General features: G+C 43.7%; 1 protein-coding gene across 3 annotated transcripts in view; it reads left to right on the top strand.

Moving 5' to 3' along the window:
* The window catches only part of HSDL2 (hydroxysteroid dehydrogenase like 2), a 112,286-nt gene extending 98,824 nt beyond the window's left edge, over positions 1-13,462 (top strand). For all 3 annotated transcript variants that reach the window (XM_033926133.1, XM_033926113.1, XM_033926123.1), the window contains one exon: positions 12,496-13,462. In XM_033926133.1, the coding sequence (XP_033782024.1) occupies positions 12,496-12,608 (113 nt within the window). In that variant the 3' untranslated portion in view covers positions 12,609-13,462. The remainder of the gene's footprint in view (positions 1-12,495) is intronic.
* The last annotated feature ends 343 nt before the right edge of the window (positions 13,463-13,805 follow it).

The following is a 13,805-nucleotide window of genomic DNA, read 5'->3' as shown; positions in this document are numbered from 1 at the left end:
ATCTGAAAGAGCTGTTTTTAAAGGTTTCTGCTACTTCCTCTGGGGCCCCCACCTCTAAAATCATGATTTCAGAGTATTATAAAGTTTAGTTGAGGTGTTTTTGAGCCTTTTTTTTTTTTTTTTTTTTTTGGTGTGGCAGTCATCTTGGATTTCCCAATCTTTTTTTTCCCCCATAGTTCTCCAGATCCATAAAAACTCCTTGTTTTGTCTCAAAACTGGTAGAGATGGAGTCCTCAGGCTCTTTTACGCTGGATGGATCCTGAAAGTGTACCCTTGTGCCACATACAGTGCATGAAAGAGGGCAAGAACTTCAGGCTTACCTTCCCCTTGGGTCTCTGGGGCTGAGAAGACATTGGAGGGAGACTAATCTGCTAGGAGAAAATCTCTTCCAGAGCCCCGGAACAGCAGCTTATCTAAGCGTAGGAGCGTGGAAGCTGCAAAGCCCAAGAGACATAAGGTGGAGTTACCTAAAGAGGACTCAGCACTGCCTAGTAAAGCCTTTTTATCCCAGGACAAGCAGGCAGCATATTCTTGACTGATGGGTGACGGCACCGACGGAGCCCCGGTACGGACAATTTTAGAGTGATTGCACTCTAAGAAATTTAGAAAGTTCTAGCTAGGCCGCACCGCGCGTGCGCGAGTGCCTTCCCGCCCGACAGAGGCGCGCGGTCCCCAGTTTTCTTAATTCCGCGGAGCTAAGAAGACGCGTGTTTCCAACGGCTGTTGGAAGTTTTTTTCTATTTCACTTGCCTTCCCGCTCGCGCGTAATTTTCTCTTCATATTTTATTTCTTTCCTTCTTTTTTACCTTTTGTGTAAAAAAAAAAAAAAAAAAAAAATTTCTTATTTTTAATTTTTTTGTCGAATCTGACCCGGCGGGGCCTGTTGGCACCATCGAAGCCTCGGGCTTCGATTTTGCTACAGCAGTATTTCCCTTCATGCCCCCGTCACCGGGTTTCAAAAAGTGTCAGCGGTGTGCACGCCCTATCTCTCTTTCCGACCCACACAAGTGGTGCCTCCAGTGTCTGGGTCCGGACCATAGGGCTGAAACCTGCACCCGTTGTAGTTCTTTACAAAAAAGAACTTTAAAAAATAGACAAATTCAGCAGCGGATCCTTTTCGGTACCGCTATGGAAGTTGCACCGGTATCGACGTCGACGACTTCCTCCAAATCGACTCCGACTACCTCGGCACCGCCAGATCCATCGTCGGTGTCGACTCCTGTAGGTAAGCCGGCTAAGAAGCCTTCCCCTACTGTTCTAGGCCAGCCAGTCGAGCATGCAGTGAGCCAAGTCCTGCAGACTGAGCGCCGGCCCCGTAAACGCTCCGCTCCCATTGAAGTCTCGGCCTCTTCATCGGCATCGACTTCACCCGAGCGTCGAGCGGCACCGAAGGTACCGAGCAAGAAAAAACCGGTACCGGTGCCATCGGGACCAATGTTGGATGAGCGCATTGCCTCTATCCTCCAGGTCCAGCTTAAGCAGCAACTCCAACAGTTGCTCCCGGCTCTATTGTCTCCGAACCTTCCAGTGTCGGTACCGACTGAGCCTTCGGTGCCGTCTGTCGAACAGCCTCTGTTATTGGCATCGACTGTTTCGGCACCACAAAAATCTTTGTCCATGCCTGTTCTGTCAGCAGAACCAAAACGGCGTGCTACTCCTACGGGGTCGGAACCGGTACTGTTCTCTGAACCCCGTACCGTACTACATTCCCCTGGTACCGTCTCCACTCGGTCTGGTAAATCGGTACGCAAGACTAAACATACTGATACATCGACTCCACTTTCCCAGGGCCGTTTACAATCGGTACGGGACCCTGACTTGTGGGACGATTCGGATGATCCCCTCGGTACCGAGGAGGATTACACATCTGATGAGGAGGAACCATCGGTGCAGGATACTACTGCTAAGCCAGAGCACTCCTCCTTCACAAAATTTTTAAAGGAGATGTCAGACACCCTGTCTATTCCTTTAGAGTCTGACTCTAAAAAATCCAAGGCATTTTTGGATGCCTTGGATTTTGACCAACCTCCTAAAGAGTTTTTAAAGTTACCCCTCCATGACATCTTGAGGGAAACTTTTTATAAGAATCTTGAAACTCCTTTGACAATCCCAGGAGCTCCGAGAAAACTAGAATCTCTATATAAAGTGATTCCAATCCCTGGATTTGACAAACCCCAACTTCCCCATGAATCCCTGTTGGTAGAGTCAACCCTAAAGAAGACTGCAGGAGCCAGTATGTATGCCTCTGTCCCTCCTGGTAGGGAAGGAAAGGCCATGGACAAATTTGGAAAGCGTCTTTACCAAAATGCCATGCTGGCCAACCGTTCAAGTAATTACGCTTTCCACTTCTCGTTTTACCTGAAGCACCTCATTCAACAGGTGACCTCTTTTCAAAAGTATATTCCGGACCGTAAACTTCCTGCTTTTCAGCAATGTACCTCTAGTCTTCTGCAACTCAGGAAGTTTATGGTCCGTTCTATTTATGATACTTTTGAACTGACTTCTCGAGCTACTGCTATCTCTGTAGCAATGAGAAGGTTGGCATGGCTACGGGCCTCAGAACTGGACGTAAACCATCAGGACCGGCTTGCCAATGCTCCTTGCCTAGGGGATGAGCTGTTTGGGGAGTCCATGGATACCACCACACAAAAGCTCTCCGCCCATGAAACTAGGTGGGACACCTTGTTGAAAAACAAGAAGAAACCTCCTCCTCCTCGTCCATTCAGGCAACAACCTTCATATCAAAGGAGGTTTTCTGCTCGACCGGCTCAGCCTCATCCTCCTCAACCTCGCAGACAGCGTCAGCAGCTACAACAGGCTCGTCAACAACAGCAGCCTGCTGTCAAACCGGCTACTCAACCTAAGTCGACGCAGCCCTTTTGACTCCTTTCTCCAGGACATTGCCAGTCTTCCTCCCTCGTGTCCTCTACCTCAACCCATAGGAGGTCGACTACAAGTTTTTCTATCTCGATGGGAAGCAATCACCTCCGACCAGTGGGTACTTGCTATCATCGCCTACGGCTACTCCCTAAATTTTCAGACTCCTCCACCTGTAAGTCTGCCAAAAGAGTCTGCTTCCACCAAGGCTCAGTCCCTCCTCCTCGCTCAGGAGGTTCACTCCCTCCTTCTTCTCAATGCCATCGAACCAGTTCCTCTGGACCAGCAAGGCCTGGGATTTTACTCCCGGTACTTTCTTGTACCCAAAAAGACCGGAGATCTCAGACCAATATTAGATCTCAGAGATCTCAACAAATGTCTGGTCAAGGAGAAGTTCAAGATGTTATCTCTTGCCACCCTATATCCTCTTCTCTCTCAGGAAGACTGGCTATGTTCCCTCGATCTCAAGGAGGCGTATACTCACATTCCAATTCATCTGATGTCCAGACAATATCTTCGCTTTCTTGTCAACCAACATCATTACCAATACAAGGTGCTACCCTTCGGACTAGCCTCCTCGCCCAGGGTATTCACCAAATGTCTGATTGTGGTCGCAGCTTATCTCCGCTCCCACAACTTTCAAGTCTTCCCTTACCTGGACGACTGGCTCATCAAGGCTCCTTCTCCTCAGTCCGTTCACAGAGCCACGGATCAGACCATTTACTTCCTTCGACTGTTGGGGTTCGAAATCAATCTACCCAAGTCACACCTCATTCCAACTCAGCGACTTCAATTCATTGGAGCCATTCTGGATACTGTTCAGATGAGGGCTTTTCTTCCTCCAAACCGCCTTCACACCATCCTTCATCTCTGTCAGCAGGTGTTCCAGCAACCTTCCATCTCTGCGAATCACATGATGGTGCTCTTGGGACACATGGCCTCCACAGTACATGTCACTCCCTTCACACGTCTCCACCTGCGTACTCCTCAATGGACCCTAGCGACTCAGTAGTCACAAGCGACGGATCCTTGTTCACAACACATATCTGTGACCTCGTCTCTTCGACAGTCGCTTCTTTGGTGGTTGAAATCATCAAATCTATCCAGAGGTCTACTGTTCCATCTACCTCCTCATCAACTGGTCATCACCACGGATTCCTCCCCCTATGCATGGGGAGCTCACTTGAACGAGTTCCAAACTCAGGGATTTTGGACCACACAGGAAAAGAAACACCACATCAATTTCCTGGAACTCAGAGCGATGTTTTACGCCCTCAAAGCTTTCCAACATCTCCTGTTTCCTCAGGTTCTTCTCATTTGCACAGACAACCAAGTTGCAATGTACTACATCAACAAACAGGGAGGGACGGGATCCCATCCCTTATGTCAGGAAGCTCTAAGGATTTGGACCTGGGCGACTGCTCGTCACTTATTCCTGAAGGCAGTCTACATCCAAGGGGAACAGAATTGCTTAGCAGACAATCTCAGCAGAATTCTTCAACCTCACGAATGGACTCTCGACCCCTCGACTCTCCAGTCCATTTTCTCCCAATGGGGCACACCTCAAGTGGATCTTTTTGCAGCTCCCCACAATCATCAACTGCCCCTGTTTTGCTCCAGACTTTACTCTCCTCACCGTCTGGAACCCGATGCATTTCTCCTGGATTGGACCAATCTCTTCCTTTATGCATTCCCTCCTCTTCCGCTCATGCTGCGCACCTTATTCAAGCTCAAGAGGGAACAAGCCACCATGATTCTCATCGCTCCACGGTGGCCCAGACAGCATTGGTTTTCCCTTCTACTTCAACTCAGTTCCAGGGAACCCATACCTCTTCCTCTGTTTCCTTCACTGCTTACACAGCATCAGCAAACACTGCTTCATCCCAACTTACAGTCTCTGCACCTGACAGCTTGGTATCTCTCGGGCTGACTTCGGCTCACGCTCTCCTTTCTCAGCCTGTCCGTTCTATTATTGATGCCTCCAGGAAACCGTCTACTCTTCAATGTTACCAACAAAAGTGGTCTCGGTTTTCTTCCTGGTGCCTGTTACATCACCATAATCCCATGTCTACAGCAGTGGGACTGGTGTTGGACTATCTGTTGTCCTTATCTGACTCTGGTCTTAAATCCTCTTCGATAAGGGTCCACCTTAGTGCTATTGCAGCTTTCCATGAGCCGATTCAAGGAAAACCCCTCTCAGCTCATCCCTTAGTTTCAAGGTTCATGAAGGGCCTTTTCAATGTGAAGCCACCTCTTAAGGCCCCTCCTGTTGTATGGGATCTTAATGTGGTTCTTTCTGCGTTAATGAAGCCTCCTTTCGAGCCTTTGGCCACGGCGCATTTTAAATTTCTAACTTGGAAAGTGGTCTTTCTTAAAGCTCTCACTTCTGCCAGGAGGGTCAGTGAGCTCCATGCACTGGTGGCTGATCCACCTTTCACTGTTTTTCACCATGATAAGGTCGTTCTCCGTACACATCCAAAATTCCTTCCTAAGGTTGTGTCTGAGTTTCATCTTAACCAATCCATCGTTCTACCTGTTTTTTTCCCAAAGCCTCATTCTAATCCAGGTGAACAGGCTTTGCATACCTTGGATTGTAAACGTGCTCTGGCTTACTATCTTGATCGCACCAAACCTCACAGATCATCTCCTCAACTGTTTTTGTCCTTTGATCCTAACAAGTTGGGTCATCCTGTATTTAAACGCACCCTGTCCAATTGGCTTGCCGCTTGCGTTTCCTTCTGTTATGCTCAGTCGGGCCTGACACTGGAAGGTTCTGTCACAGGCCACAAGATCAGAGCTATGGCAGCGTCTGTAGCTTTCCTCCGTTCCACTCCTATTGAGGAAATCTGCAAGGCTGCTACTTGGTCCTCAGTTCATACTTTTACTTCTCACTATTGTCTGGATGCATTCTCCAGACGGGATGGACACTTCGGCCAATCTGTTTTACAAAATTTGTTTTCCTAATGGCCAACCTTCCCTCCATCCCTCTTTTTGTTAGCTTGGAGGTCACCCATCAGTCAAGAATATGCTGCCTGCTTGTCCTGGGATAAAGCACAGTTACTTACCGTAACAGGTGTTATCCAGGGACAGCAGGCAGATATTCTTGCGTCCCACCCACCTCCCCGGGTTGGCTTCTTAGCTGGCTTATCCTAACTGGGGACCGCGCGCCTCTGTCGGGCGGGAAGGCACTTGCGCACGCGCGGTGCGGCCTAGCTAGAACTTTCTAAAGTTCTTAGAGTGCAATCACTCTAAAATTGTCCGTACCGGGGCTCCGTCGGTGCCGTCACCCATCAGTCAAGAATATCTGCCTGCTGTCCCTGGATAACACCTGTTACGGTAAGTAACTGTGCTTTTCCTGAATTTGATGTGGAGAGCTTATTTGAATAGTCGAGATCCTCATAGGAGGTTTGGCAGTGAACCATAGGCTCCCAGGGCACATTTGTTCCAATTACAGAGGCTGGTCAGGATCCTGCAAACCTTTCTGACAGGGGCTCTGAAGATGGTGGTCAGACTGTATGCTCTTGATCTCATAGAGCGAGTCTTCCCTGCTGGGAGATATAGGTTCACAAATTGGGGTGAGTATGCAAGAAACATAGAAACATGATGGCAGATAAAGGCCAAATGGCTCATCTAGTCTGCCCATCCACAGTAACCATTATCTCTTCCTCTCTCTCTAAGAGATCCCACACCTTCTTGAATTCAGACACAGTCTCTGTCTCCACCACTTTCTCCGGGAGACTGTACTACACATCTACCACCCTTTCTGTTAAATAGTATTTCCTTAGATTACTCTTGAGCCTATCACCTCTTCATCCTGTGCCCTCTCATTCCAGAGCTTCCTTTCAAATGAAGGAGACTCGACTCATGCGCATTTATGCCATGTAGGTATTTAAACGTCTCCCCTCTCCTGCCTTTCCTCTAAAATATATATATATTGAGATCATTTAGTCTATCTCCATATGCTTTATGACAAAGACCATTCACCATTTTATTAGCCTTCCTCTGGACCAACTCCATCCTTTTTCTGTCTTTTTGAAGGTGCAGTCTTGGGAATTGTACACAATATTCTAAATGAGGTCTCACCAGAGTCTTATACAGGGATATCAATACCTCCTTTTTACTACTGGCCATACCTCTTCCTATGCACCCTAGCATCCTTCTAGCTTTTGCCGTCACCTTTTCAAGAAACAGTGGTGGCCCTTGACTAAGGGGAAGACCGCAGAGTGCGCTGGATCTTCAAGCCTAAGTGGCTGTTAAAGCTCATTACTGACTTTGAGAGAGTTGTAATTAGACCCCCAGCATGCATAATCTGCTCAATGTATCCTGAGCACTACCTATGGCATGTCCCTGGCATCCCGATATGAGTGTTTTTAGTCATGGAGCACTGGTATGCTCCTGAGGGCACAGGAGTGTCGGCAGATGTTCACTCAGTCTAAGGTGGATTCCTTGACTCAGGTGACCAAGCGTATGTCCCTACCAAATGAGGGAGACATAGTATTAAAGGATACATAATAATTGGCATACTGAGATAGACTGAAGGTCTATCATTCCCAGTATTCTGTTTCTAAAAGTTCACAAGAATCTAACTAGATCCTAAGTAGTAAAACAGATTTCATGCTGCTTATACTAGGAATAAGCAGTAGATTTCCCCAAGCCATTTCAATAATAGTCTAGGATTTCTCTTTTAGGAAATTATCCAAACCTTTTTAAAACCATGCCAAGCTAACAGATTTCACCATATTCTCCAGCAACAAATTCCAAAGTTTAGTTACTCGTGTGAAGAAATATTTTCTCCGGTTTGTTTGAAATCTACTACTTAATAGCTTCATCACATGCCCCAGATCCTAGTATTTTTTGAAAGAGTAAACAAGCAATTCACATCTACCCTTTCCACTCCACTCAGTATTTTATAGACCTCTAGTTTAATCACCTATCTTGAATGCTAAGCAATTTACAATATAAAATGGTAATACAAGGTTAAAAATTACAAAGACAGAGACAAAGACTGAGAGGAAATGAGAGGAAAAAGGGTTGAACTACAATAAAATCAAGAAGAAAGAATGAAAAAAAGGAATAACAAGAGGAGGGGGGAATTTCTTCATGGGTGCCATTTCCTTGAAGGCAAAAGATGGGCTAATGTCAGTGCTCAAAAGCATCTTCATGGGTGTATGTTTTATTTATTGTTATTATGTATATCATGTTACCCACCTAGAATTGTTGGATATGTGGGCTATAAATATTAAAAATAAATAAATAAATCTCCATCTTCAACTGATTTCCGTAGTGCATGTAGCAGGAATGGACAATGTCCTGCAGGCAGACGTTAGACCTGGGAGAGTGGACATTATCTGCAAAAGTGTTCCAAGCCATTGTTGTTAGGGCCACCCAACTTTTCGACCTGATGGCTATGGTGAACAAGAGAGTAGACTGTTTCTTCACTCAAAGATCAGAGCTCGGATGCACAGAGCTGGACGCCTTGGTCCAGCCTTGGGCAAAGAATGGCCTATAATAGGGTAGACATGCCACAGAATAGCAAGCCACCCAGATTGGCTATACTGTCCATGGTTTGCTGACTTGGTACATTTGCAGAAGGACAAAGGTCTCAGACTACAGGTACATCCTGATCTTCTCTCTCAAGGCCCAGTGGTAATAGAAAATTCGGATTGCTTTTGTCTTAAGGCGTGGCTCATGAGTAGCTAAAGAGCACAAAAAGATACTCCGGCATCGTTATTGCTACTTTCCTCAGAGCCAAAAAGCCTACGATGGTCTCTGCTTATGTTAAAGCATGAGAGATATTTCTGCACTGGTGCATGAAATAAAATGTAGAGCTGTTTAGTGCTCCGATCTACTGGTGCTGACTTTCCTCCAAGCAGGTCTCAACAAAGGCCTTGCAGTGGCATTGCTCAGGGTCCACGTGGTAGACCTCTCGTGCTTCAGAGCCCGAGAACGCAAAGATCCCCTGGCTTCTCAACCTGATATAGCCAGATTCCTGAAAGGGGCGCTAAGGCTCAGGCCAATGGTAAAACAGTTTTCATCGTGGAACCTTAACGTGGTCTTGCATGGACTCAGTCAGGTTCAATATGAGCATATTCAAGAGGCATCATTGATGGATCTTACCATCAAGACCACTTTCCTCGTGGCCATTACAATCAGCGAGAAACATCTCAGAGCTACAGGCACTGTTGTGTAGGGAGCCCTTCTTTAAGATCACGGAGGTGGGAGTTTCCTTGCGTGTAGTCCCGTCCTTTTTACCAAAAGTTGTATCAGCTTTCCATGTCAATTAAGAAGTAAGATTACCAATGTTCTAGCCCAGTGTCAAAGAAAAAGGACAAAGATTCTGAGAAAGCTGGATGTGAGGAGAGTCGTCCTACGTTATCTAGAGGTTATTAATGAGTTCCCACTGTCTGACCATATGTTTATGCTCACCAATCAGGCTAGACACAGTAGAATGGCGTCCAAGGCTACCATTTCAAGATGGATACACATGGCCATCTTGTCTGCATATATTGCCTGTGGCAATCAGTCACCGGCCTTCTTGAAGGCATAGCTTGGACAATTTCACTCAAGGAGATTTGGAGGGCAGTGACCTGGTTCACACTGCATATATTCTCCAAGTTCTACATTTTTGGGTCTTCAGTGTTACGAGCAGGTGCAGAGGGCCTGCCCTAGATTTCTTGGACTGCTTTTCTTTGTCTCTACTGTCCAGAATGACACACCTATTGCACTTGAAAAAGAGATTAGGTTCTTACCTTACTTATATATTTTTGAGTAGATAGGTATGTCATTCTGGAACCCCGTTCTGTCAGTTATTTCTCTGCCTGCCAACTGTCTCAATTGGAAAGTTTGAGTCAAAACTGAGATTTTGATGTCAGTTAAACCTTAAGGCTATGTAGAATAATCTATTGCTATAACACAGGGGTAGGGAACTCCGGTCCTCGAGAGCCGTATTCCAGTCGGGTTTTCAGGATTTCCCCAATGAATATGCATTGAAACCAGTGCATGCAAATAGATCTCATGCATATTCATTGGGGAAATCCTGAAAACCCGACTGGAATACGGCACTCAAGGACCAGAGTTCCCTACCCCTGCTATAACACATTGGGGAATGTTTGAGCTCCATGTTTTTGTTTGTTATGGTTATTTTGATGTTTGGATTGATCAACAGGTTTAACATGTTTGTAATATTTCTTTCAGAGTAGAACAGAAATGTAATCAGAAGTCTCCATGTATCCCTCCTTCTTATGGGGCTATAGTTTGCTTTGGTACAAACTGAAGGGGGCAGCAGAGCCCTCTAGAGGAGGAGAAGAAGTTGAAAATCTGGAGTGGATTCCTTCTGCATGGCTTGCGAGCATGAAAAGAATACCCTACTGTCCAGAATAACACACTTATCTATTAGAAAAGATATTAGCAAGGTAAGGACCTAATCTCTTTTTCACAACTTATTGTAATGTAATGTAATGTAATTTATTTCTTATATACCGCTAAATCCGTTAAGTTCTAAGCGGTTTACAGAGAAATATACATTGAAGAGTATAATAAGATAAGATGAATGAATAAAGAATTGGTACTTTGAAATTCCCTTACTGTCCCGAAGGCTCACAATCTAACTAAAGTACCTAAGGACAAGCAAATTAGCAAATAATAGAAAGGAAAAATAAAGAATAGAGTAAATGAGATATAAAGCATCCTAACAAGAATACATAGAAAATATTGATCTCATTACGGCCATATTCTTTTGAAGCAAGTGTACATCCCAGCAATAATAAAGTGGGTAAAGTAAATTAAATTAAAATTATTTGAATTAAAATTAAATATATATAAATAAATTAATTAAGAGAGAAACCAAAAAACCGTTAGACAATGGAATTCTAATGAAAATTTAAAATAAAGATGTAAAACAAAATAAATAAAAAACAGTAAAAATAAATGAAATTTTAAACACGATGTTATAAGAGTCAGGAGGGTCTCAATTTCACTTCAGTCAGATCATCATTCTCAGCGTCTCTAGTCCATCAGCCATTTTAACCGATCAACCGCCATTATCATCCACAACACGCAACTGCAGGATACCTCCTCTGATGTGAAAGAAACCTCCCTCAGTCTCCTCAACGGTCAGTGCGCTGAACAGCTCCGTTTCCATACAGATTATGCCGACTTCAGTCAACTGCTCCCTGGTCCGGACTGCGCCTCACTCTGCCAGCTCTCGCTTCCGTATACACCGCCTTTCATCACATTACTCCCATGATTGGTGAGGAATCGGATGTGGTGAAACTTCATCAGGATGAAACAGCTCTGCAGATTGGCAGGATGAGAGCAGTTTCTTAAATAGTGGGGGTGGGGGTGGAGATAACCTGTGACAGACAATAGGCAGGTACACATGGGCAGATCAGGTGAACCAAATTATCCTTTTCTATTATTTGTTTAATCATTTAACCCACCTATTACCTAGGCACAATACAAAATTTAGGGCTAGAAGCAGCTCTGCCCAAGTTGCGAGGGCCATTGTTGCCTGTACTAACCTTCATCCTGAGGAAGAGTTAAGGGGAAGGAGAAAGACCTGTACAGGTGTACAGGTATACAGGTGAAGACCTAAGACCTCCATGAAATTGAAGGTGAAGACATACCCCTGTAAATCCTCAGATTAACAGACATCTCAACAATAATATTATGGGCCTGAAAGCACTCTGCTACATGATTTCTCTCTGCTAAAAATAAGCAAGTTTCATGCGAAACTCATCTTCACACAGAAACTAGCATGCATCTGCTGACTTTGACGAAACAAGAAGTTTGTTTGTGAGAAAGGAAATTAACGACATCAGAAGAAAATTAACACATCTCTATAACCTATGTTAAGTTGATTTACCAGAAATAAGATCAACCACAAGGATATAAAATTGACAACTGTGCAAAGAAGTAAAGAGGAATAACATAGGCTGTTACTCGGAAATTGATGACTCTTGATATTAAAAGGCACATATGTCGGGAAAGTTAGAGAAGCCATTTGGCAATCAGGACATCACGCTCAATATGACTCAGAAAGTATATGTATTGACCAATCAATGAAATGGTAACGAAATGACAAATATGAATATCCAATAGAAATTAAGAATGTAGCATGTGTTAACATGGTCTTAGGTTGCTAAGAATGTATAAAAGGTCTGTGTATTATTGGACTAATCAGGACAGACACTAGGTATTCAGAAGGCTGGCATTCTATATATTTTCTGTTAACCCATTTGGCTGAGACTTATCTTTTGTAAGCTATTATTGATTACTAATAAATATATACAACATACAGCTAATTGGGTTGTCGTGAGGTCATTGATGGAGACTTTCACAGCTGGTCTTCATTCCTGTATAGAGAGAGACTTTTTTTTTTAGTTACAATTTTCATATTAGATTTTTTCACAGTTTGTATTAACTTGTATGAGCGATTTCATTTAAGATTCTTTGCATGTCAGTTACTGGTAATGAAAAGTAAAATAAATCTTGTTGGGTGTGTGTGTGTGTGTATATGTATGGATATGTATGTTTGTGTGTATGTGTATATGTATGGATATGTATGTTTGTGTGTGTAGATATATATATAATTTAATTTTATCCCTTTCCTCTTTGTAGGAACCCTGAAGCCAACTGTTGCATTTATGTCTGGGAAACTGAAGATCAAGGGTAACATGGGCTTGGCAATTAAGCTGGAAAAACTGATGACTCAACTTAGCTCCAAACTGTAACAAAGAAAAAGTAATAGAACAATCAAGTACATATTTGCTGGGAAAAGAAACTTTCTTAAGAAACTATGTCCTGATTAACATGTAATTCTTCAAATATAGTTTGAATCTGAGCCCTTTTATATACTGTGAGAAATTTCACTAGTGCACACAGTTTGTAGTGTTGCTCACCTAATATCAAATATTATATTGAAGAATTTTGTTTTTGGAAATGTTTAAGGGTTCTCTCTCAATTTCCCTGAATCCTGGGGAGCATCCATGTTTGAGAGAGAGACAAATTATTTCCCATGGAATAGATTCTGGATGGTTCTTGCAGTGTGTGCGTTTGTGTGAAATGTCGTGATGATGTCCACAGTTGACATGGATAGGTGAGATTAGCAACTCTGAGGTAATTTGTCTCTCTTGATCTGGCAACTTCTAAAGATGTAGGGGAATATTTTCTGGAATTTCATGTATAACAAATAAATAAATTCTAAACAAGTTTTAGAAGATTAACCAAATGTCCAAGACCTACATCTTGTTTCTAACAGTGCTAATGTCTGTCACAAGTTATTGGCAGGTTCCCAAAGCTTCCATGCTGCTTACCCCCAGGGATAAGCAATACCTTTTCCCAAGTTTACTTGGTTAATAATTTAGGGATGTTTTGTCCAATAATTTGTCTAAACCTTTTTGATAAACTCAATTATGCTAATTGCTTTTACCACCACAGCCTCGGGCAACAAATTCTAGAGCTTAATTATGCATTCAGTGGAAAAAATAATTCTCAGACTTGTTTTTTGGAACTTTGTTTATTCTTTAACAAATTCACTCACAGTTAAGTGATTACAATTCTGCAATAAAAACAACAGTAGCCACAATTAACTTCATTTTTTCCATTTTCCCACATTCCTTCTACTTTTGCTTTACTATCATGCTACATGACCTTACCCTTCCTTATCCATAGAATCTTAATAGCCATGCTCTCCTCACCAGTGGGAATAGGTTCTGAGGTCTAACTGGTGCTGCATATACAATATATCACAACCTCCCTAGGTGACCACCCAAGTCCAAACCAGCCAACTCCACCCCCTACTTATCTTTTCTCATCATTCCTCCCTGGTAAAGGCTCTGTTAATATCACAGGGGTAAGGTTTGACTTGCCTACAGAATGGTTTAGTAGGTGATCAATGTGCATTTGAAGGGAACAAGTCTTGATAAGCC

This window comes from Geotrypetes seraphini, chromosome 1 (genome assembly GCF_902459505.1).
Source record: "Geotrypetes seraphini chromosome 1, aGeoSer1.1, whole genome shotgun sequence".
NCBI lineage: Eukaryota > Metazoa > Chordata > Amphibia > Gymnophiona > Dermophiidae > Geotrypetes > Geotrypetes seraphini.
The sequence above is the reverse complement of the archived record's forward strand: the minus strand, read 5'-3'. Positions and strand labels throughout refer to the sequence as shown.